This window comes from Branchiostoma lanceolatum, chromosome 4, assembly GCF_035083965.1.
Source record: "Branchiostoma lanceolatum isolate klBraLanc5 chromosome 4, klBraLanc5.hap2, whole genome shotgun sequence".
NCBI classification, from domain to species: domain Eukaryota; kingdom Metazoa; phylum Chordata; class Leptocardii; order Amphioxiformes; family Branchiostomatidae; genus Branchiostoma; species Branchiostoma lanceolatum.
Window position 1 is genome coordinate 1,162,275 of NC_089725.1, and position 25,159 is coordinate 1,187,433.

General features: G+C 40.2%; 2 protein-coding genes across 2 annotated transcripts in view; one reads left to right on the forward strand and one right to left on the reverse strand.

The window, feature by feature from the left end:
• Window positions 1-17,399, reverse strand: part of LOC136434111 (WD repeat-containing protein 27-like) — an 80,833-nt gene extending 63,434 nt beyond the window's left edge. The window contains exons 1-9 of the mRNA XM_066426875.1: window positions 17,259-17,399; window positions 16,597-16,738; window positions 13,299-13,369; window positions 12,682-12,802; window positions 11,935-12,136; window positions 10,996-11,099; window positions 10,206-10,476; window positions 4,793-4,876; window positions 3,437-3,546 (exon numbers count right to left, since the gene is read on the reverse strand). Of these exons, the coding sequence (XP_066282972.1) occupies window positions 3,437-3,546; window positions 4,793-4,876; window positions 10,206-10,476; window positions 10,996-11,099; window positions 11,935-12,136; window positions 12,682-12,802; window positions 13,299-13,369; window positions 16,597-16,738; window positions 17,259-17,399 (1,246 nt within the window). The remainder of the gene's footprint in view (window positions 1-3,436; window positions 3,547-4,792; window positions 4,877-10,205; window positions 10,477-10,995; window positions 11,100-11,934; window positions 12,137-12,681; window positions 12,803-13,298; window positions 13,370-16,596; window positions 16,739-17,258) is intronic.
• Window positions 17,400-18,399: 1,000 nt separating this feature from the next.
• On the forward strand, window positions 18,400-24,147 carry LOC136432198 (KATNB1-like protein 1). Its single transcript, XM_066423244.1, has 10 exons — window positions 18,400-18,671; window positions 18,890-18,942; window positions 19,196-19,310; window positions 19,840-20,010; window positions 20,254-20,369; window positions 21,013-21,063; window positions 21,667-21,765; window positions 22,203-22,313; window positions 22,882-22,975; window positions 23,496-24,147. Exons 1-10 carry the CDS (start codon window positions 18,516-18,518, stop codon window positions 23,523-23,525), a joined length of 996 nt encoding a protein of 331 aa, XP_066279341.1. The 5' UTR covers window positions 18,400-18,515; the 3' UTR covers window positions 23,526-24,147.
• Window positions 24,148-25,159: the final 1,012 nt, after the last annotated feature.

A 25,159-nucleotide genomic window follows, 5' to 3' on the forward strand; every position in this document is an offset into this window, starting at 1 on the left:
TAGATCCAACAAAAACAACAACAAGACAACAATAATGTACCCTTAGCGCAGGCATATGGGAAGGTAATCCTTATGATAATAAATTTTGACACCTGGATGATCCCTAAGGGTGCATCTAATCTGTTTTCACATCCAATATCAAACAAATACCAGTCATACTCGTGTATCTGCCTGAAGGGACAGGGCAGCTAATTGGTCGCAAAGTGGATATCACCGAAAACAGAGGGCTTTCACCAAACTGTCAAAGGCCGCAAGCAGACCATGTACCCATTGATTAACCTGTGACTGGACTGTAAACATTGGGGGTATCAGTTCATAGGGGGAGCATGCAGGGGGCACACTGTCCACAAACACCGGTGGGGGACATAGCTCGTCATACCGAGCATACCCTATGGTCGGCCGTACACGTCCATTCCTGGTACAGTCCAGCGCTGAGCTGACATACGCCACTGCGGACAGATACAATATGTTAATGAACCAGGGCTGTCCTCCAGCTTTAATTTTTTTTTTCATTCCCATTTATTGTTTGGGAGTGTTGCTAAAATTTTTCTTGTTAAACCTGTCATTCTAACTTGATTTCCATACAAAAATATATTTTCATAAATTCCATGTCATGAAGTTCAGATATTTGGGACCGATGGGTCAACATCTTCTTTTCGTCCCAACAAGAAAATTTCCATCCGGGGATGGAGGGACGGGTTGCTGTCGACCTTGTTTTGACAGTTATGACATGCCACATGTCATCGATACACTACCATGTGACACTCTGCATTGTCAGCAAATCTTTGCCAACAAACTTCACATGGATCCTCAAGACAGTGATTCAACTTTAAGGGATACTGTAAATGCATTTAAATTCATGTGGTTTTTAGTTCACACTAAAAGTGGCGTCTGTGTAGCACAGTGGCAGAGCATCCGGCTATGAACCAATAAGGCCCAGGTTCAATCCCCAGTGGAGTACCCAGACATGTCCGGACATGCACCCAGACGTTGTGCCCTTGGGAAAGGCACTTAACACACATTTCCCATGTCCTAAGCCCAGCAGTAGGGTCTGGGTTGGCGTTAGGAAGGGCATCCAGCCGTAAAAACTCTTGCTACAAAAAAGGACTTGCACTTGATGAGGAGTTCTGGGGCTTCCCCAACTATGTGTAAGCACGTCTAACCCCCAGATGATGGGGAACAAAAGACGTTAAATTGGATAGAGAGAGAGAGAGACTAAGATGAAAATGGAGTATGATACAATGCTAAATTTTCTTCCAACACTAAGGTATTGACGGATCGAATTTTCGACGACCACTGTCGCCTTCTTCAACAGAGACAGTGGGCGTTATAAACTTCCTGGCACGTTTGACCAATTACTGACGTCACGTATCCGCAATGACACGTGTCAATAAAGTCACCTGTCTGTAACTCTCGCGAGTTTACGTTCGGATGTGATTGGTCATTAATGATCCTGAAGAAGGCAACAGTGGTCGTCGAAAATTCGATCCGTCAATCGTGTTGGAAGAAAGTTTAGCATTGTATTATGATTACTACCAACACAGACGAGCTTTCATTATAATGAAAATGGAGTGTTTGCGGCAGTTTTATGTTTGTGGCAGCGCTAGAGTCACATACTGCTACAGCATTAGACAAAAATGTTTGCGGTGGTTTTAAGTTTGTGGTGAAACGGTCGCTGTGAAAAACGCGATAAAAAAACCACCGCAAAAATTTCTGCATTTACAGTAATCCTTTTTATAGTGCAAAAGACGGTGCAGTGTGCATATTTAAACCACTTGGCAGAAATGCAGTGAATCTGCTTGAGTGATGTTCCAGGTCTTTAGTCTCCTAAGCATTTACTACACTTGACTGTCAGACTTCCTAACTTAAAAGTAATCCCCTCTTCTCACTTTGCCTTGCAGCAGCTCTGTAACGATGCTACTTGCCAAAAATAGCTGCAAACGCTTGCAAAGTAATTTTGCTCCAGTGTAAGGAATGCTTCTGCGATGACAAAAAGGGCTCATAGTCACTTAAAATAGTTAAATAGCCAGCTTCTGACAAGCCTCCTTGACTCCTACTCAGACCATAGACACGTTGGTTTCCAGTCAAACCTATCTCAACACAGTATCTACTTTCAACGTCTACACTCTCTAACAGTTATGCAGACAAAACCAGCTTAAAGACAAGGACTATATTCAAGAAAACAGTTACTCAACTGGATAGAATTTGGAACATCTTGGGTATCTTATTTCCTGGATGTCTAACCTTCATCAACGTACCAAAGACATTGTCGCTCCTAAAAGGTTTTAACATGGTTAAAGTGTTAAACAGCAACAGTTGCCTCAACTTGCCTGTAACAAAGACATCTTTCAAATTGATAGACTAGAACAGTTAGACAGATATCACAGGACATTTTTCCTTTAATACTAACCTCAGTTACCTCTGTGACTTTATCCTGTTACTATACCAAGCTACTGTTAAGCTGGGTATACCGGCTATATAGATACAGACAGATACCAGACTATACTTTCTGGTAACAACATCTCTGGAACTCTAAGTTCCAAATTTACCAGTGTAAAAACAAAGACTGGACTTGACTGGAATACCTCGACAATGACTGCATTGTCTAGAATAACATTCTGATGTGTGGTTGAGATAAGATGGGCCATACCCCTTGGACTTTAACCGAGAGTTTATTCCCCGATATGACATTGCACGAATGACAAGAGATCAGGAAGATATGTCGTTCATCCCGCTGTTCACATTCAGGAATGTCGCGTCGAGTGTGCCAAGTATGTTTATTCAGATTAATGAGACGAGCTATCCTAATTGTTGGGTGGGTGGAGTTGAAACTCACACCGAATTCTTCCTCGATGATCGGGACGATGTTATCTACAGTAAGCCACATAGCAGGGGCACGGGTAACACCAAAAATGGTGCTTCTGGTACTGAAGAGACATTCCATACTTAATGTCCTGCAATCATAGTTTAGGCCACTCTGGCTTGATTACTATAGTATGAGGATGTCGGCATCCACGCGCGCACCTATTTTCGTATGTTTCCCCCAAATAGGTTTGCAACCATACTGTAAATCCTACAAAGAAGCTGCAAAATAAGTCATAAAAAATATCTGAAAACGGATATAATGCCATACAATGCCTTTTTTTCTATTGTAGAACATACTAATTTTGTTATACAACTTACTCTTTGCACAAAATGTACAGTATTTCAAGCCCTAAGCAAAGTCTCCAAAGAAAATGTTAAAGAACAAGAATAAAGAATTTAATGTTTGTTCTACTACGTTATGCAAGTTCAGTCATTTTGAAAGAATTCCTGACCACTTAGATTTCATAACGAAGGTAAATTTTTTTGGCCTAGTTTAATTCTTTGCACATTTGCATCAGTTTTGCAATGCCCAGAGGATGTGATCCCCATAAAGGAATCAGTATGGCCTCACCTGAGAGAGCGATGCTGTTGATCGGTGTGGGTCTCTCCGCAGCCTCCAGTTTCTTCTGTAGGCTGATGGGAGGTCCACTATCCATGGAGAACTCCCTCCTTGCACCTGGCCTGTAGACCAAGGACAGAGTCACAAGTTCAAGTAGGTAGGTAAACAAACAGTGCCCGTTCCCCATGACGCAACCTCACCATGACCCCCTTTCGGACACGCCGAGGGGCCACGCCCCCTACAAACACCGCTGGCCGCAAATCACAGACAGTGTCTACAAAAATACACCATGGGAGACACCTACAGCTGGCCATGTGCTGTGAAGGATAGGAAATTCCTGTAATCCACTTTGAAGGTCGCCAGACCTTCTCAAGGTACAGGTGAAGGTTATTTGACCATGCCGACGACATTGTGTTTGATGTGGGGGGACGCCATGTGAGGATAGTTTACTTTCGGTGTCCTCGGTGAAGCCTCCTATGTGTAAACGTACAAGAACAAGTTCACCGGACACAAAAAACGAAATCTTTAGAGATGGAGGAGTATGTAAGCTGAGAAGAACTGTTCCTAGAAGTATGTTAAGGACAGTGTTTGAACAGGTTTTCATCAGGTAATTACATCAAGCTGAGAATCAGATTGGAGACAAATTGGTATTAAATGAAACTAACAAATCGTATATCAGTTACTACAGACACGATCTGATGCAAAATTTCACCAGTGCTACTAGTAAATTTGCCGTTTAAGGAATTTTATGGTCCTTTTAAACTGATCTTAATTATTGAGAGATCTCAGAAAAATGTTTGGAATTTCTAGTGCCAAATATCATGTTCAACACTCAAACACTGGCCCACCATTGTGATGACATACCAACTTTATCATCTGTAACACAAGCTGCCTTATCTATGTTAATCAGTCTACTCATAATACTGTACATGTTGAAATTTTTACGGTGGTTAAGTTTTTTGCAGTTTTTGCGGTAAGGTCTTCATGGCACAACACTGCAAAAATGCTTGTCCTGTCTTCTGCCTGCCTACCCTTGTTTTAACCACAAATTAAAAACTACAGCAAACACTACTGCGAAATTAAATCCCGGCAAATTTAAAGGCATTTACAGTACTTAGGCCACACCGTTTTAATTTCTTGGTTAACAGAATTTTTAAAAAAATGCTAGATTGGAAAATCAACAGGAAAACAGAATCTCAGGGGAAAGTTTGTGCTTTGGTGCACACAGTTTCAGGGAGTAACCAGGGTCAGGTGCAAGTTTTCACCCCAGCCTTCTGTTTTCATTTTTTTGTGCTAAAATCTATAAAAAAAATCAATTAACCAAGAAATTAAATTGGTGTGGCCTTATGGTACAGATGAGACACATACCTCTCTCCTCCAGTGGACTTGGTCCTAGCCCTACTTGTTGGGCTGCCTTTTGTAGGCCTCGTGCTTGGAGCGAACATCTTCATTCTGAGCAAAACGAGATCAAAGACTTAAAAGTTTTCTTGATATTTTTACAAACAGAGAACACATATTCACAATCTATCAATGAAAATTTCATTCCCCGATGTACATTTGTAAGGAATATGGAAAATCAGACGAAACAACATTTATTCAAGGAAGAATACAGATAACTACAAAGGGCAAGAAAACAATAAAAATATCATTAGAAATAGAAAATGTTTGTATTTGTTCTCAGCTACCTTGGTGCTTGGGTGTATCCTGAGGACTTAACTTTACTTTTGAAGGTCAGTGGCTGATCTCCAACTTGTCCTTTAGGTTTAGTTGCCAGGTGGCCTGCATATGGCAAAGCAAGAAGGCTCCAATTAGCAGTACTCAAGCGCCCCCTGACAGCTGTAACACAAACTGCACAAATTTTGAAGCTACTGCAAAGCTAAAATATGAAAACACTGGACTTATAATGGACACATTCTATCAAGACTATGAGATTGCAAATGAATGGTCTGATTTCAAAACTGGTATGCTTTATTGTCATGCCGTCAAAGGTCTAGTGACAAGGCTAGCGGACAAAAGATTGTGATGTCACAGGTTTGATTCCTGGTATTCCTGGCTAGATGTTGTGTCCATGGGAAAGCAATTTATACTTTCCTCACTTAAAGTTAAAGTCCTCCCGTGCCACATAGTGGAACATATGGCGGCGACCATCTCCGATTCTCAGCCCTTGGGCCACACAACTTTGTGCAAGTCTCTACAGCAGGGGGCTAGTCCGCTGGTAGTGATGTGTGTTTAACTTCCATACTCTTTCCCAAATGCTGAGTGCTAAGCAGAGAAAGCAGTATGTACCATTTCTAAAGTCTTTGGTATGACCCGGCTGGGGTTTGAACTCACGACCTACCGTGTGCAAGGCGAACACTGTACCCACTCGGCCATTGCACCGGTACTCCACTTTCCTCACTCCACTCTATAAAATGGGTACCTGACTTCGGTTGGGAAGGTAAAAGACAGTGGAAGGAGAGGGATGGGCTCCACCTTCCAATACCATGCCCTAGACACAGTGGATAACAACCCACTGCCCCTACGGCCTCAAAAAGGCTACCGGACCTTTACCTTTGCAAATTGTCCCTGACAGTGACCTGAATTGGCCACATGTTAAACCCATTTACACAAATTACAGACCATCTGGACTACTTAACTAAAGTAACCAGAGGCCACAGTCAGGACTGTCTCAAATTAAGTCAGTCAAATTGACTGTAAAAAAAGAGTTATAGGTCCATAGCCTTTTTGAGGCCGTAGAGGCTAGTGCTGCATACCTAAACTCATGTTCAGGTCCGGATTCAAGTCCAGGGGTTCAGGTCCGGACTTATAAGTCTGGACCTGAACCTATGGCATACATGTATGTAAAATTCCATGTTGACATAAAGTTGACATACATTTTGAAAAATATACATACAAAATTATATACACTCAGTCAAAAGCTCAGTCATTAACACAATAAAAACAGCTGTTTTCATCTTTTTCCAATTCAAATTTCATGATCTATGGAAGATTTTTAGATCGTTTAGAACAAAAAGGGGAACTTGTTTCCAGACATTTAGTTTTTTGGGACTTGAACCTAAACGTTAGGTCCAATCCAGGGTTTAGGTATGCAGAACTAGTAGGGTCAGTGGGTTTATCCACCGTATCTAGGGCAATTGTATTGGAGGGTGGAGTCCATCCCTTTCCTTCCACAGCCTTTTACGTCCCCAACCAAAGTCAGGTACCCATTTTTACACCTCCTTGGAGAGAGAGAAGTAGTGCATTTGTATAAAGTGCTTTTCCGAAGGACACAAATTCTAGCAAGGACTGCCAGGAATCGAACCTGTGATGGCTCGATCTCGTGTCCACTAGCCAAGCCACTCGGCCAATCAATGCCGCCCAAATTGACTGTAAGATGTCCATAAAGGATATATTAATTTCCTCTGTCTGTCAGTGCACCCTATATTCACAGCAACTCATAGCCCACAAAAAACTGAAATTACATTAAATTCAAGGAAGGCAATGGTCACCTAAAAATGAATGATACACAAGTAAATAAGGTGGCTTTCCCTACAAATTATGGGAAGTCAAAGTAGCTTGCCTTAGCCTGACAGAACATGGAACATGCAGTCCCTCTTACAATGGTCCTAGTTAACAAAATAAAAAGTGGTAGCATATTCATGTATGTACCTCTCTGTTTCTGCTTTCCTGAGCTGGTTTCTTTGCTTCTTGGCACCAGTTCCGACCTCAGTGGGGAGCTTTCAGACAGCGGTGTGCTGTGGAAAATCATAGTGGATAAAACTGAATGGTTAACTTATCACATACTGTGTTAAGAATTACTATAAAAGGGAAAATGTTTGTGGGATCGAACTTTGCAGTAGGGAAAAAATGGAGTGTTCGCGATGGTTATACAAAGGACATTATATAATGTCCTTGGTTGTACTGATTGTGGTTGAAACAAGGAGGTAGGCAGGCAGAAGACGGAATAAAAAATTTTGCGTTGAATAACTTCACGTTGGAGGTCACTGCGAAAACTGCTAACATAAAACTATTGCAAACATTTCAGCAATGGATATAATATATACATCTATGACAGTTGGCTAAAAATCGGCTTGTGGCAACATGGCACACATTAACACACACACACATGCGCATAATCTATGTCCTGACACTAGTCCAAAGGACAATCTAATTTCATCATAAAAAGCAGGAATTTCAAAGATAGAACAAAGAGGCTGTATCTTTTTTTTGGGGGGGGAAAGCTGTTTTGAGTTAAGATTTCTTGTTTTAAGTTGACATGTCTTAAATGGGGAAGCTACATACATTCGGTTGGAGGTAGCACTTTAGATATCAAAATAAGGGATTTTTTATATCAAAAGTGACAATGGTTGGAAGTACAAAGGTGGCTAAATACTCCCAGCTATCATCCCATTAAAGGGTCGCCGTAAAAAAGGGAGGTGTAGTATTAACAGTGACACTGGCCGGAAGTGATCTGGTGACCAGACATTCCAAGCTATCTACCTATTACAGGGTCAGCTGAGCTCAAAGGTACGGTTCAAGGGTACCTTAATAGATGAATTGGAACCACACAAACTGGTTTCATCATGGGGGGTACCCACAAACTGGGAAAGGCACTTTACACGACTATCCTCACCCCACCCAGGTGTATATATAGAATACAACACGGGGTATTCCGTATTGCCTGAGGTACCGACCCGACCGTGGGTCGTAGGAGGGCAACCCACAGGAGGGCAGGGACGGAAGGTGATGCGGAATACACCATGTTGTATTTTATTTATGTCATACCCACCCGAGAAAACACACATTTCAATGCGAAATGCGCCTGAATTTGAGAGAGTAAAAAAAAATCGTAACAACATCCATTCAAACCTCCGAATGCGGTATTCAAATTTTCGACAGCAGCCGAAGCCTGTGTGATACAAGAAGAACTCCGTATGATACGGAAAATTATTACACGATGTGGAACACCCGTATTGAACGTTTTCGCGGCCCAGGTATGACATAAAAACGGGTCTATCATGTGTGGGTCACGACACCAGCAATATATAGCTGCCTGTGTTCCACATGTATTGCACTGTAACTGTTGCAATTCAAGTAAAATCAAAATCACATCACGCACAATCGTAAATAATAAAAAATAACGACATTCCCCTCAAGCCTGGAAGAAGCAGCTGTTCGATCACAATCAGACGAAAGGTAAATACAAAATAAACTATTTTTCCCTTGTTTTTACACAAGCGAGGAAGGAGAATAGCAACTGTCATTGTAAAGCGATATCCCGAAATGTCTGACAGCATAAGTGCGGGCGCCGGAACGCCAGGTGGAAATGAATACCTGCGAGATGCCGGGCTCCGTGACACAGGTTGGGGTTCAAAGAATGTTGTTCGAATGCGTTCTACAATTCACGGATGTGCGCAATGACATTCTCACATAGACAGTTTGCGAGCAAAATACCCCTATGTGGAAAGCAGTTTGTATGGTTCAAATTCGTCCAGTGTACCGAAATAAACCCGTCTACCTAGGTACTCTAGGGACAGTCTACGGCTCTAAGGGTAAGGAACTCCAACTCCAGGTCCTTGCACTTGAAATCATCTAATCCATCATTTAATGTGACAACCTGAATGACATCTTTGGATGAGATCCACTTTTTTTGCAGCCTAGGCCATACCTGCTATAATCAGCCTGATTCGCGCTTAAAGCGACCCGCCAACATCCACTAGCTTCCTACGGTGGAGTTTGCGTTATACAGACTAGGCCATACTGATTTGATTATATGGAAGACATCCTTTGGGCACTTCAAAATTGATGCGTGCATGAAAAAAAAAAGTTGTGTGAAAAAAACTTTGTCTTCATCATGCAATCTAAGTGTCAGGAAGGTTTTAGAAACGACTTAACTCACAGAAAATAGTTTATTCGCATTTTCTTGGAAGACTTTGGAAAATTTTGCTCAGGGCTCGAAACACATTTCGTGCAAGGATTAAGTTTACCAGTATGACAAAATTAGTACATTTTATGATAGGAAAAAGGAGGCATTGTATGACAATGACATCAATCAATCAATCAATCAATCAACCACATCAGTATACGTCTTCCAATATACAAATGTATGTTTGGAATCTATAGCATATATTATCTCATTTAATTTCCAGCCTCTTACGATTTACAGTATGGTTGCAAACATTTTTTTCTTTTTTGGGAAAAGACGAAAATTGATGCACGCATGGATGTCCTCCATATATGGTCTCATGCCTGAACTAGTCCACGTGTAGAGTCCCAAGTAATCCGGCCTAAAAAAATTACAGGCCTGGGCATAGAAAGCGTGTGTTTAGGTGGATCATAAATTGCCTTTTATCGGCCTCACCTGATATAAAAAGACTTTGACATGAAAGATTGTTTATTACTGTCAGGATTAGGTAGGAAAGTTTTGTCATCCGAGCGATAGGTCGGACGTGTACGCATTTTGCCATGAGTGTTGCAGTCAGCCGCTGGCGGTACAACAACGGCCTCGTGCGGACAGTGGCTACTTGCAGTTTAAAATGCGATAAATATCGTTGTAATGGTTAGATTTGGGTGAATCTTTTTTTATTGCACGATGAACACGTGTGCTTCAAACAGAAAGCAAAACATCTTCAGTGCAGTTGTTCGTTTTCTAGATTTGCAGTAAAAAAATTGTGTATTTCAACGTTGATTCCTATGGAACTGTCGTGTGAGACCATATATGTAATCAAGTCAGTGTGGCCTTATTCAATGTGGCAAAATGAATGAGATCTTTGGATGAGATCTACTTTTTGTTGCAGCCTACCTAGAAAGAACACTTATTTCTGCACTTCCTCCCTCCCCACTGGCTCCATAGTCTAGTACAGACTGTGATGAGAGGCTTAATGACTCTAGCCTCTGACCCAGGCCCTCGTGTGAGGGCACCGTCAGTCGCAGCACGTCCACAGACTTCTGGAACAGGCTGCCCACGAGACACCACACTTGCTGTTTGTTGGCTCCCTGAGCGAACGCAAAGCTCCCAGCCAATGGGATGTTACACTGGGATGGACCATCTTTCACCATGGACGGAATATAGTCTGGAGGAAGAAAATAGCAACATAATATGTTAACATTTAGCAGTACACTGAAGAAAGCTCCCAGCCAATGGGATGTTACACTGGGATGGACCATCTTTCACCATGGACGGAATATAGTCTGGAGGAAGAGAATGGTATTACCAAGTTTAGTAAGAACTGCGATGGCAGGACTGCTACCTACAAGTATGTATCATTTTAGAGGCCACCCCACAAAGTGGAAACCTCAGCCCAGTTTAGCAGAGCCTTCCCAAGGTATATTGTATAGATCTTGCAGGAGTTTCAGTACAATAGACCAATCCTGGCTGTCCATCAAAATTAGCAGTTCAGGCAATGATGGCAAGACAATTAGCGGTTCAACCAATGAGAGAGTGGTTGCATGTCTGTAAATTTAATAAACTTTGTGCATATTATGTTTTTATTTTGTATTTTTACATGTTGACAGAGGTGGGCGGGGCTATGGGATCGGCCTATTCCTTTTATAACGTACAACTTACAGTCCAAGTACATTGCTGTACTTACCTTCAAAGTCTAATAGAGAAGTAGTTTCAAAGGTGTGTGCGTTGATGAAGACCAGAGCATTGGTGGTTCCAACGATGAGGACAGGGGCCACATCCAACAGATTACTGAAACCAGAAAAGGATTCTTATGAGTAAAGGGATTTCCCTTGCACATGTAATGGATCAGAATGTTTTCAACTACAAATCATATAATCTCCGAGCAGATCTACACGGTGCCCGTTGGGCGCTTATCTGGTTGACTGGAGCTTCTCTGGCTAGCATATACGATTTAGGCACCGTGTAGATCTGCTTGGAGATTACAAATCAAACACATTTCACAGGTACAAAAGAGTAAGACAAGAAAATGGTTCATTCAAACTCTTGTTGAAGTGCCAAGTGGCACACAGGGCAGCAATTTACTTTGCTGTTTCAGTAGCAGGGTATATTTTTACAGGGAGGGGTTGCTAGCCCTTCCCCTTTAACATGCTCAAGGCACCTCTTGGAACACGGGACCCCCAATTTACGTCCCTTCCGAAAGAATTTTTTTTCTTTTTCTGAAGTTAAGAAAATATTTCTAGTATGATGTTCTCCAATAAGAATGTTCTAGAAAAATAAGAAAAATTTTCTTTTTTGTTTGGTCAAATGTGGTATTCTTATACAGATTCTTTCCTGAAGGTTTTTTTCTTGAAAATTTGATTCTACTAGAATAATTTTCTTGAACTTTCTTGGCTTAAGAAAAAAAATCTTAGATGCAATTCTTGTTTGTGCTTAAAACATGGATTCTTGTTTGTGCTTATAACAGGGATTCTTGTATACAGAATAACATTCTTGCTGACAGGAGAAAAATTTTCTTTGTACAAGGAAAAACAAGCTTAAGAAAAATAAGAAAAACGATTTTTGCCTAGCACATGTACCCAATAATTGTCAAACTATGTTGACAGCATACATGAAGGTGACTTACTCCACAAGGCTTGAGTCTTGACCCAGGAAGTTAGGTGCTGTTTCTTGCACAGCATCTTTCCTGGATCTAGCCTTTCGACAGTAATGTAAGCCTATAACAGCAGTACTGGCTTCTGATTCACCACTTGTTGGGTCGTCCTGGTTGACGGGTTCTTGTGCCTGAGGTTTTTGCCAGGTTGGACGGCTACTGACTGTAACTGGACCTACAAGGAATAAAGAATATCAGTTGAACTTGAAACAAGGTGGTCTTGTAGTTAGGGTAGTCGGCTTAGAGTCTAAAGGTTCTGGGTTCGAATCCCCAGCGGGCACCAATGTTGTGGCCTTAGGAAAGGCAGTTTACACCTACTTTTCGTCACAGGTGAATATTATTTCCTTGCTTTGATTAGGGATGTGTTATCAGGTGGGACATAAATCTGGAGGTCTCGTGTTTGAGGAGAGTCACACATCAAACATGTTAAGATCCCACCACACTTATCAGTGAGTGATAATCATGCATGTATAAGTCTTTATTATTTGCCTGTCAAAAAATGCTGGCACATAAAACATTCACATCTATTACTGGTAACACTGCTGTAATGTTGCTGTATGTGCAAATTTCGCATTTTTTGGACCTCTCCAATGCAAAAATGTGTTTCCAGTGTATTACTATTGTACTACAAAATTGTTTCAACTGCGAACTTAAAATACAACGAAAACCTCTTTTTCCGTCCCATCGTGAAATGAGCAAAAATAAATGACTTTACAGTACCTTTCTCCTCCCTTGGCCTGTTGTCCTCCTTGGCTGCTTTCCATTTGGAGATTGTTTTTCCAATGTCCACTTGATGCAGTAGCCGAAAGCCACTGCCATCAGAGAGGTCATATATTCTGACCTGTAACAGTTATAACACCCTCTGTTTACATTTGTCGTACGATCATCATGTGTTGCTCTGTAGTTTTATGCGAGTTGTAGTCATATGTATGTACGTGTTGTGTTTTGTGCTATTGTAATCATGTGTATGTACGATTTGTGTTTTTATGAATCCAGGAAGAGTGGATTGGATTTTCAAGTCTAATCTAATAGGCTTTCTAATAAAACATCAAACATCATGTAATTGCAAACTGAGAGCACTTTTGGGATAGTCGTGTAGGTGTTTAGCTGTCTTGTTACGGAAAAGGCTGTCTTTGGATCCTTGACGGTTGTTGGTTCTGTCACAGCCTGCTTAAAAATTCTACGACATCAAAACCGTATGACGATCTACGATGAATGTGACTACGCACTAAACCTACAAATCTGCACAGAACAAATAAGTTGTTTTTGTTTTCAACATGCAAGACATCATTAGAACTTCCTAAGACAAACTGTAATGAAATTCAAACTTAAGTCACCTGGCCATCTGATGTCCCCACAGCAAAACTTTCTTTGGTTGGATCATGGGACAGACTCAGAAATGGGAAAGCTGAAATTAACAAAGAGAATAACACATACCTCATTAGTATTCTTTTAAAGTAATACATCACAAAGGCAGTACAATTAAACTCAAGTACTACGTATATTTTATTCCTGCATAAACATGTAGCGACAACAGAAATCTCACGCTATACAGTACTTGTTTTGCTTGTTCACACCCTGGTATTGTAGTGCAGTGCCTAGTTGCACATAGGGCTGTTTCTGTAGTAGGGTATATTTTTACAGAGAGGGGTTGCTGGCTCTTCCCTTTTAACGTGCATCTCTTCGAACACGGGACCCCCATTTTAAAATGATGGGTGCAGCCCTAACCGAGATGTCCTGCCCAGGATTGAAGCAGGGTCTCCCAATTAGCAACTAATTGGAACCAGGAGCTCAACTGTGAGGCTTCTATCAGTTGAGCTACATGGACAATTATAATCTACTCATACAAAATGATGTTGTAATTTATACTTACCAGATATTATTGTTGACTGGTATACTAAAGATGAATTTTCCAAGTCCCAAATCTAGAAAAGGTATTTTCAAACAAATTATGTAATATTGACACATTTAGTATGCATTTTCATTATACGGAGAGAAAATAAAAAGAACAGCGAAGAGCTTCACACAAAAGCTATCTGTATGCATAGGAATAGTAGAAGTAATAAAGACAGAAGTGAAAGTACCTTGAATCAGAAATCTCAATAACAGCACTCATCACAGTCCATAGTGGAGGTAGAATGCATTCTATCCAAAACACAGTGCAAGATAAGTTGTAGAAAACCACAAGCAAATGTGTCCATCTGGTAAGAAGAAAAAAACACTCAAGAAGTGAAGTAATATGAAAACTACAAATGTGTACCTTAAAAGTCCTGTCTTCAGAAATAGACACTATAGTCCTTTTATGATGTGGACAGAATTCTGCTGATGTTACAGTAGAGTCATGCCCTTCAAGGGTAGAGTGAAGTCTTTCAACCTGAAAAAACAACAACAAGATTGGTAACTAATGGAAAAAAGACATTGCCATGGCGACGGTTATCGTTGTGGGTGATGTGTTAATGTAAATAAATAACTTTATTGCACAACAATTGTACAAGGTACAAAGTATGGCGTTCACTGGTACATTGTTAATGTATTATGCACTGTAAATTGGTGTTGTTCATACTGTATATCCAAAGAAGTGGGCTGATAATGACGATGGTCTAGATCTATATCGACTTGCACTTGATGAGTGATTGGCTTTTGGCAGGCCAGCATTTATTTATGAGATTAGACTAGGTGGGAATGGGGTAGCCATATAAAAAATGTGACAATGCATTACTTCCAATGGTTTTTGTGTGTTGCATGTACTACAGTCAAACCTGTACAAGTGGCCACCTCTACATAATGACCACCTGGCCAATGTGGCCACTTCTTGGTGGTCCCTTAGTTAACTTTTCTCAAGCATTAAGAATCCTGTCTATATATATATAGTGACCACCTGTCCACAGAGACAAGATTTTATCCGTCTCCCGAGTCAACTTCTTTTGTTTGACTGCGCAGTATTTACAAGAAAGACTAAAGAAAATTTCAGTGTTTCATATAGCGTTGCACATGAGCATATGATGACTGAGACAATGAATGTTTACATTTTATTTGTTGCACACTAGACTGGAAATTTTCACATACAGTATAATTGCAATATTACAAACAGCTCAGGTTCTTGCCAAACCTGGAAAGCTCACTTACCTGAGAATCTAAGATGAGAATTTCTGTCCCTATGCAAGCTGCTATCAAGCCATCATCTGGACTGAAGCTCACGTGTTGCACATAACCGAGCACCTGGCCAATGATTTGTCCTCGAATTTGTTGTCCTGCAAAGTAATGTTACCAGTTAGTTAGCCCATACATTCACCTGCATGTACATTATTAATATAAGAATAAGATAAGAAATAAATGAATAAATGTATATTCTTATGTAGTAACCACTGGGAAAATATGGGATGAAAAGCTTTTTCGTAATCTAAAAGTTATGACTATATATGATATTAACAAGCTTCAAACTTCTATTTTTGTCCATAAAATAATCAATGATAGTTCCTGTGTACCAAATCAATTCAAACGTCTCTTTCACTACAACTCGGAATTTCATCATTATAATACAAGGCAACAAAACAACTTGAAACAGATACAAGCAAAAACACAGCAGCGAATGTTCTCCATGATGTACAGATGCCCGCAAACTTGGAATAGCTTACATGAAAACTTACAGAACTGCAAATCACTACTGAGATTCAAAAACATGTTAAAAAGCTCCATTTTAAACAATCAATCCTTTGCTTAACCTTCTATTCTTTGGTTTTTCATTTATATCCTGCATGTCTGGGTGCATTTTTTGTGTTATTGACTTGTGTTGTTATATATACTTGTCGTTATTTGCATCGTTATTATTTATCGAATTGTTTCCTTGCTTACTTAGTTGGTAACTTTTCTGTGTTCAGTTAGGTAATTGTTTCTTTATATATAATAATTTAGTTCCTGTTTTTTGTTATTGTTATTATTAGTTATTGATTTGTTATTTGTTACGATATTAAGTTGTCATTTTTTTTCTCTATATCTTAATTTATCATTGTAATTTATTCTGTTTGAAAAATGGGGATGGAATATTATAGACCACATTGGTCTCTACCTTCCCCGGCACTATGTGTATTGACCTGTCATATGTATGTAAAATTCTTTTACCTGTGCGAAATAAAAAGACAAAAAGACAAAGACAAAAAGACAAAAGACACAAATATACCAAAAATATGGTTGCTTGTTTTTCTAAAGATAAGTAATTGACCGATGAAGACGTCCATCACAAATTAGGAATTCAACCAATGAGAGAATGGCAATCAGCCATACGACCAATGAGAGAGTGTCTCCATCCATCCATCAATCCCGTAGGGGCAGCATGACAATACATGTCCAATAAATATTTGCAGTCCTATGTTTTAACTTTGCATTTCTACATTTTGACGTAGGTGAGCGGGGCTATGCAATTGGTCCATAACTCTACATGCGGTAACCTGAATGTCATCCTAGTTAGATCCAGGCTTTCCTTTCACAAATGTTAGTGTAAGGAAAGCCTGGAACTACAAGTAACTAGGATATAAATACAGCAGCATCCATATCAATAAGCAATCTGTGCTAAAATCTAAAGGTGCATCTACATAAGGTTACAAAAAATTGCTAGCAATCTGTTAGTAAAATCCATACCTTGTTCATACATATGACGTGCCGCCTCAATGTTCCATACTATGATGTAGTCTTCAGCAGCAGTGCACAGGCGGGTAGGCTGGGAATGGAAGCCGAAGCTTGTGGCAGTGACAGTCTTCTTGTGCGCTACCAAGTCCAGAGGCTGAAAAGATGATTTCCATTTAATTGTGCATATGGCTTGCAACACTCTTGAAAAAAAAAAAAAAAACCTGGAAAGTACACTGTTGCAGAAAGAAATATGTTCATTTTTATCACGGGGAACTTAATTTCATGGTAGGGTGGAAAAGGAGGTTTCTGTGGTGTTTGAAGTTGGCGTCTAGGCTATGTTGATTCAATGATATGGATGACATCCCCTGGGAACACCAACACTGATGCTAGTATACGAATAAAAAAAGTTTGGCAAAAAAAACAGTTGCCTTCATTATGAAAACTACATCATGTAGTACATGGTCAGGAAGGTTGAACATTATGACTTAACAGACAGAGTATGGTATGCATCTAACAATACTAGATTCTTTCAATTTCACATCTTCTTCTTTGACTTTAGAATTGACTTTGGTATTCTACGACATTAGTATCCCTTTTCCAAAATAAGTACTTAAGTCGTTGGAATTCCAAAGATGGCACAGACAGCCAGTTGTAACTTGTAACATATGCCCTACCCTAAATCCCAGATCTTGCAGGCTCCACACTCCCACTTCACCCTTGCCATGTGGCACGGCGAGGTAAGTTCCATTGCAGGAGAGTTGTGTGTGAGAAGGTGAGGTTGCTGTAGGTATGGTCAGCTCTAACCAAGCAGCCATTGTTACATCTCACACTGACCTAAACTGCACCTGAATAACAGAACATAAGAACAGGATTTTAGTTCATTCGTTCAGGCCCTAATGTACTATCTGACTTATCTAAGTAGGGCAACAGTGGGGTTCAAGTGCCGCTAACTGACCAGTCTAAATAAATGGTCCTTACCTTTTAGCCTGGCACTTACTAGTATATTAGTGTGTACGGTATGTGCACTGGTGGGCCCGGGTTCGATCCCGGGAGCCAGGAGACTGTGCTACTCGCCTCTTGTGTTTCAGTAACTTTCACTGTTTCAGTAGCAGGGAATATTCTTTTACAGGACGGGTTACTTATAATTTTTAATTAGCCCCTTCCCCTTAATGTGCTTGAGGCACCTCCTAAAACAGGGGACCCCTATAAAAGGGTGCAGCCCCAACCAAGATGTCCTGCCCAGGGTTGAACCGGAGTCTCCCAGTTTATGGGAGATAAGATGGTATAAAGGTAAAGGTATAGGTAATAGTACTAGTAATTGGAACCAGGAGGTTGCTACCAGTTGAGCTACAGCCTGACTTGTAGTTGTAGAGTGATTCAACTACAAGTAAAAACTATAACTTACATATAAACCTGTGATAATATATCAATACAAAATGTGCATGTGGCAACTTTCCCCCACTTTTCCTCTGGTGGTACAAAACGTTAGCAGTTTTGACAGTTCCCTTGGGACATAATTCTCAAATGGGCGGGATTGATTTGATCAATATTCACCTACCTTAGAAAGTAAGAAGCATTGATTTCAACTCCATTCATTACTCCAGTCCTTATGAACACAACTTATACTACAAAAAGCTGTCATCGCCCCTAGTTTGTGATTTAAAGGATAGTTTTTAGAAGAAATTCCAGATGTTTGGGTAATCGACAGCCATCTTGGTTACTTCTTTAGGTCAGAGGTCAGTAATTATAACTCTGTATGCTGATTGGTCCACTTGTTTGACTTCCGACCAATCAGAGTAAAGTACGTCCTTTTTGAAAGTGCAGTGTCAAAACAAAGGGTGTCGCTAGTCTTTCATTTATTCGGCTCCACAATCAGCTGGGTTTAAACTAATTTCTAAAGCGCTGACATTAATTTTGGACCACAGTTTTAGATGGCAGCAGTTCCAGGACATAGTGGGCGCATCCAGTGGGATTTTGTAAAGCGGAAGTATGTGTGGGTCCAAGAAAATCATGGGCCAAGTCATGGCCGGAAGAAAGCCGATCATAAGGCACAAGGACAGCAACAACGTAAGGCAGGAGACGAACAGGTAAGTTATGGCGTTACGTTATACATTGGTGAATACAATGCGTATTTTGTCACAAATACATTGCATTTTATTACGACATTATAACTATGTAGCCTTTTCTTCCTTGTTGGTACAACTGTAGTGTTACATCATACATAGAGTAGAGCTATTAGAGGGAATTAGTTCGAACTTTTCACATGAACTTGATGAAGTTACAGCTTGAAAATGTGTCTTTTCAGAACAAGATAACACCTTATGGAGAGGATCAAGTGCAAGCTATGCTGAAACGGAGGTAAAAAAAAAATTGAAACCTTACGTAAGACAAGAATTTTTAGATGCATGCATCCATTTGACAGGTTATCACCAGGTGTGATGACCCAGTGTATTTGGACTTGGGTTATAAAAAGATCTAAAAAGCGTGCTGTGGCGAGGCTGCCGTGCCATTGCACCAATAGCCCTGAGATTATACACAAGGTCCGTATCTAGGGACGTTGTTGCATTTCATTTCATTTCATACAGGAATTTCCAATACCTTTCCTCCACAGGGCAATGAACCTTCAACTTCAAGGAAGACAAAATAATCAAGCGAAACACCCACCAGTCTTTCAAATGCCTGGGAAGAAAGCTTGCAAGAAGCCAACCCCAACTAAAAGGAAGAAGGTATGCAATTACACAAATAAAGCTATCATAAAGAGCTGCTGAATTATATTAAAGGATTTGCATAGATCAACGTCATTTCAATTATTTCCCTATCCAAGCAGATTACGCTTATTGTGAAAGTTATGTTATAATTACCAAAAGATAAGAATATCTTTGATGAAATGGTAGGTGCCAAAATTGAACATTACCCCAAAAATACTTGCACCTCTGAAAAACACATTTCCCTACTAGTATGCAGATTCTCTGATTGGCTGACAGCTGGTTAGAGGTCACACCCACTCTCAAAAGTGGAAACCTCAGCCCGGTTCAGCAGAGCCTTTCCAAGATTGTTTAGGTTACGGGCGAGGCTCTGTATAGGAGTATGAAATGAGTGCCAAATTTGGCGACTATAAATCTTACCTGTAACCAGGACTTGGCCCAAACTTCAATATGTCAATAGATCTACTGCCTAGTAATTTTTGGTTAGAAAATGCCAGTAACCACAATTTGTTTTGTATATCTATCATATTTTGTATGTTCTATATTATAGAGCAAGTCTCCGTCTCCTCCAAGACAAGTCGCCAAAAAACAGCCGCGCGTAGAGAACATGGACTGGGAGTCGGTCTTATCAGATGACAGGGAGAACAGGTCTGTGGCGGCTAATATCAACAAGTCTAAGGATTCAGGAGTTGCTACAGAGGAGGAGGATGCCCTCTTGCAGGTAACTAAGAAACTGCATGTAACATCCAGCCAAGATAAACAATGTTGCGACATACACGTACATGTATCAGCATTAGTTTTGAAAAATGATATCATTCTTTACTATTACAACTCAGTATTAACTTGTTTCCCAAACTGAGACTTTGAGACTTAATTGAAGAATATCCCCTGGTATAAACTTCCTGGAATTTTATCATTTTTTACACTTTGTAATGATCTAGTTTCTTTTCTATGACTTTTCCAGTTGAGTGCAGGCCATCCCACCATGACAAAAGTCTTGTCCAGCCGGCTTCTCTGGCTCCAAGCAGCTCTGACCTTCTGGAAACAAAGCCCAAGTGCCCTTGTCTCCTACATTCTGAGGTATGGAATCACTTACATGTATAGCCTGCCATCCAGTTTTGTTGTTAGCTTTAGTCTGCTTCCAATAGGGGTAGCCACTGTTGGAAGCAGACTATAGCTTACAGGACTGGAGTGTAGTTACCACAGTCTAACTCTTACTTGAACATTTTAAAAACACTTCTGAATCAGCTTATGCAGGGGTGCCGGAGTAGTCATACGAATTTTACGGAATGCATAAATGCACCAAAATCTTACGGAATTCATACCATTCACTACTATGAAACAGAAGTTTTATGGAATGTAGGGAATACTAGTCCGTGTGTGCTTACTGTAAGTAATTCTGTAAAATGCGTACATACTATGTTTCTCTGTAGTGGATCGTATGAATTCTGCAAAATTTGTATGTTTCTTAGTGGTGGATTGTATAAATTCTGTAAAATTTGTATGTATTCCATAAAACTCCTTTGAATTCCATATTATTCATATTTTTTGTGGCAGAGACTGCCATTCTCGTATAGGGCTGTTTAGCCATAGTCGATGCTGTAGGACTGTTGTGAATTAGGATTTTACCATGGTCAATACTGACCGACGGAGGCCATGACGTATGAATACTTAAGCACCCCAGTCCCCTTATGTGAAAACCCTTTTCGACTTGTTCTTTCAGAATAAACAATGATGCTCTGCTAGCTGATGTCATTCCAATCCTGATTAAGAGGTGAGAACTTTGTTACTTAATTTATCCCTGTAAAAACATTTCTTTAATATTTGATAAGCTGTAGTATTTTGTAAAGGAGTGATAGATTTTGTAAAGGAGTGATGCTTTATAAAGTGTTAGACATAGTAGGACCAATCGTAGGGAATTTCTCTGGAGGAAGCGACCCTTGACCTCCAATCGTGCCACCTCCATTCTTGCGACATCTGCCGTCAAACGGCTGAGCTCGCCTCCCGCTTACCACCATCCCGCCCTTGCTGCAGTTTTGTTTCTTCCAAGAATGCTTAGAATTGTTTAACCTTACCAATACTGTACGTAAATGTTACACTGCAGTTTTTATTGTAATCGCCAAGACCCCATCTTTGGCCGTTGATGTCTCTGTCTCTGTTAACCAATAAGCCTCTACCACAGAGCAGATTCACAGATTAAAGACATCTCATGCCCCAAACCGCATAGCTCTCTCCTTGTATCGTATATGTGTACGTAAGGGTAATAATTTGGCTCTTCTTCAACTTTGAACAAATATGTTCTTACACTTCTTTTTTTGTTCAGACATCAGTGACAAATACTGAATCTGATTTTTGCACCGATATTTACAATTTCTAGCATCAAGGATGGAAATGCCATTGGGAAACCGATATCAATGGGAGCATGTCTTGAACTGCTACCGGCTCTGCAGAAGATGCTTACAAGCAAGTATGAAGAGTAAGGAAGGGCCATGTTTCTCAAACTATAGTTATGATACAAATAAAGTCAACATACATGTACAACATACAATATTGACTGAGACCGATTTTTCTGCCAGCAAAAATTGCTCATTCATGTGAAGAAAGCATGCAAGATGCTTAATACTAGTGTGTATGATATATATTCATAATCATTTGTAGTTAATAATGTTGCATTTTCTTGACCTATGATAGATAGACACAAGAAGCTCATCTAGTTTGATATGCTTGTCAATGAGGATATATCATAGATATGTTTTAGTATTCCAGTCATTTAAAGTTGTCGTTACGGTGCGGACTGGAGCTTCTCTGACTAGCATATATGATTTTTTGGTGTAGATCTGCTTGGAGATAAGTCGTTAGTTATTATAGTTGTTTACTATGATGCTCAGCCTATGTTGTTGTCCCCTCGTGCAGTTACATCTCTGGGACACTGGACTTGATACGCACCATCCTGAAACACTGGTGGAAGGATCTCAAGTCGCTGCAGGCTTCACAGCAGAATCTGAAGCTTGGACTCAGGAGTAGGTCAGTGACCCATCAACACATTTTTGCTCTCCATTTGGAAGAACAGTGGAACATTCTGCTAGTAGGTGACAGATGTGTCCTGTAGTGATTGTATATCTTAGTGAATGTAGGACTACAGATTATTTACTCCATTGTAGTTACATATGCTGATTCGGCATTAAGATCTAATTCCATGGATCCGTGGGTTCAACACAAGCTCCGACATTTTCTAATGGGTGTGTGTTCATCATTTTCTTAAGGTGACGTAAAGCTGATAGCTTTGTGTATGAGCGAGCTTTAGGTGTTATAATTAGCCCTTGGCATCAAACATATGCAGCATGCAAAAGAACCCATGTATGTATCAAGACGGGGTGACCTGCTGTGGTTGGCTAAAAACACAGGCCATAGCAAAGCTGCACTGCACTATCATAGTCTTAGCTACTTTAAAAAGCATTATGCTTCAATTGAGGATAATAAATTAAAGAAGACGCTATTACTGCCGGTAATTGAGTTTGTTTCCAAATTCATGTGTATCATAGTGTTACAAATTATTTTCTTGTTATCATAACTAATTTTCATGTTTCCCCAGGAGTGTTAATGGGGTGTACACTAGCATAGTGGCCATGACTGACACCCTGCAGAAGATAGCCACAAGACCTGGCAAAATTGGACAGAAGGCTCAGGTAAGCCAGATATTTCTGGAAGTGTACAGTTGATAGTCAATAAAGATGTCCCTGTAGCTCAACTGGTAGCAGCCTCACAGTTGAGCTCCTGGTTCCAATTAGTTGGTAACTGGGAGACCCCAGTTCAATCCTGGGAAGGGCATCTTGGCTTGAACATGTTAAGGGGAAGGGCTAGGAACCCCTCCCTGTAAAAATATACCGTTACTGAAACAGCAAGGAAACTTGCTGCCCTATTTGCCTTGTACTACGACTTAAGGCACTACAACTTAGTACAAGGGTCTAAACAAACAACTGTTGATGGTCCATTTAAACCAAAAAAAAACTTAAACTGCTTGTACTAAATTTTGCTCAAGATTATCATTTCTTGTAGCCTGGGTGCCATCCTCCGTGGTAACAGCTGGATCAATCTTTTCAAAACGATTGAGCCAGCGGTTACTACTAAGAATGCCACCCAGGCTACAGTTCTTGCCTTTGGGCCAGCATTCATGTACAAATACCTAACATGACTCTTGTTCCCTAGGTCGTTTTGCGGATTCTCAAGGATCTGTGATTGTTGCGGAGCTGAAGACTGGACTGAGGTCTGGGGTGGTATAGAATCAGAAAGTCCTGACACACATACTGCTGCTTGTTTGATACTTTTGTGCCATTTAAATTTTTTCTTGTGTTAGCAATTAGATAAATCGGCTCAAAGGCAGCTGTCTGTACATAGTATTTTTAAAATATGATTGTGGGGTGAATGATGTGATTCTGCTACAAAGGTTTTTACAATAACCAAGAAAAAGGGATAAAGTTTGCAAAGATTGTACATACATTTGATATTTGTTACAGGTTTCATGTTTATTATACATCCAGTGTAGACAACACTATATGGCACAACCATGTATTGCATATTTGAGAAACAATCGTAGAACGATTCATGAGTTTTAAATTCTTTGAAATGTGTCAATTGGGGTGGATAGGTTTGATCTGGTAATCATGAATAATCTATTAGGATGACATACTTTAACCATTTAGATGTGGTAAGGAAATTAGTAATTATTTGATATTTGTTGTGATTACACTGTCCCTTATCATACAAAATGTAGATATGTACATATGATATGCCAAGAGTATATTGTATTTACAACTTTTTACACTGTAGTTGTGAAGTGAATAAAATATATGAAAACTTTGAGCGTATCACAAATTTACTACATGTTAAGTGGTAGAAGCAGAGAAGTACAGAATGTCTTTTTAGTTTACTCTTTGACATCAATGTTTGACTACGGCAGAGATCCTAGACATATAATTTGATCCTAAACATGTAATTTGTATATCATTTGCATCCTAGACATGTTAATTTGCATATCAAGTGGCATGTTTCTTAACAATTACATCCTCTTTGCCTTCTTTTTTAAAACTTTTCTACATTCTTTTCTGTTAACATCTGACACTTCTAAAGTCTTGAAAGGGTACGGCACCACAAACCGCAAGTACCAATACTTCCCCAACACATCTATCATGTTTTCCCATGCACCTTTACCAATCTTTCTTTTACCCATCAGTGCCTCGTGGCTAGTCTGACCGTCAAACGTAATGGTCATTTCCCAGTAGAAAAACCCGGCACAAGTTAGCGCTGCAACAAGAGTGCTGTACATAACAACAGTCAACAGAAACTGAGAAGGCGTCACGGCCTCAATGAAAAACTCGTAAAAGGTCCTTGGCAACAAGGTGAGAAGCGTAAACGGGCTACTGAACTTGACACCGTACTTCTGATTCAGGTACAGTCCCTGTAGAATCACAGCATACAAGCCTCCTAGCATGATATAAAGGCAGTACACAATGAAGTAGCATTGATTATACTTTCCAATACAGCAGTACATGAAGAAACAGTGATGATCTCTTCTGAGAATGACCTTCCGGCAGAGTTTGCAATAGTGTGCTCCTGGAGGACAATCGTTGGACGTTTCTCCGACTTTCCCGCCGTGGCTAGTGTTTGTCGAAATCGCCAGAAGATAATTGCCGAGTATTTGAAGAGAGAAGAATGCTAACGTCGCTTGATGAAGACACGGTTGCTTGTAAGTTGGGGCGATCACTAAGGTACAGATGAGCGCCACGCTAGCCAACATGATGAGGAAGTATGTTAAACCCAGCCAGTTCATGAAGTGCAGCAAACTGGTCCAAGTGAATCGACTCTTGGTTGCG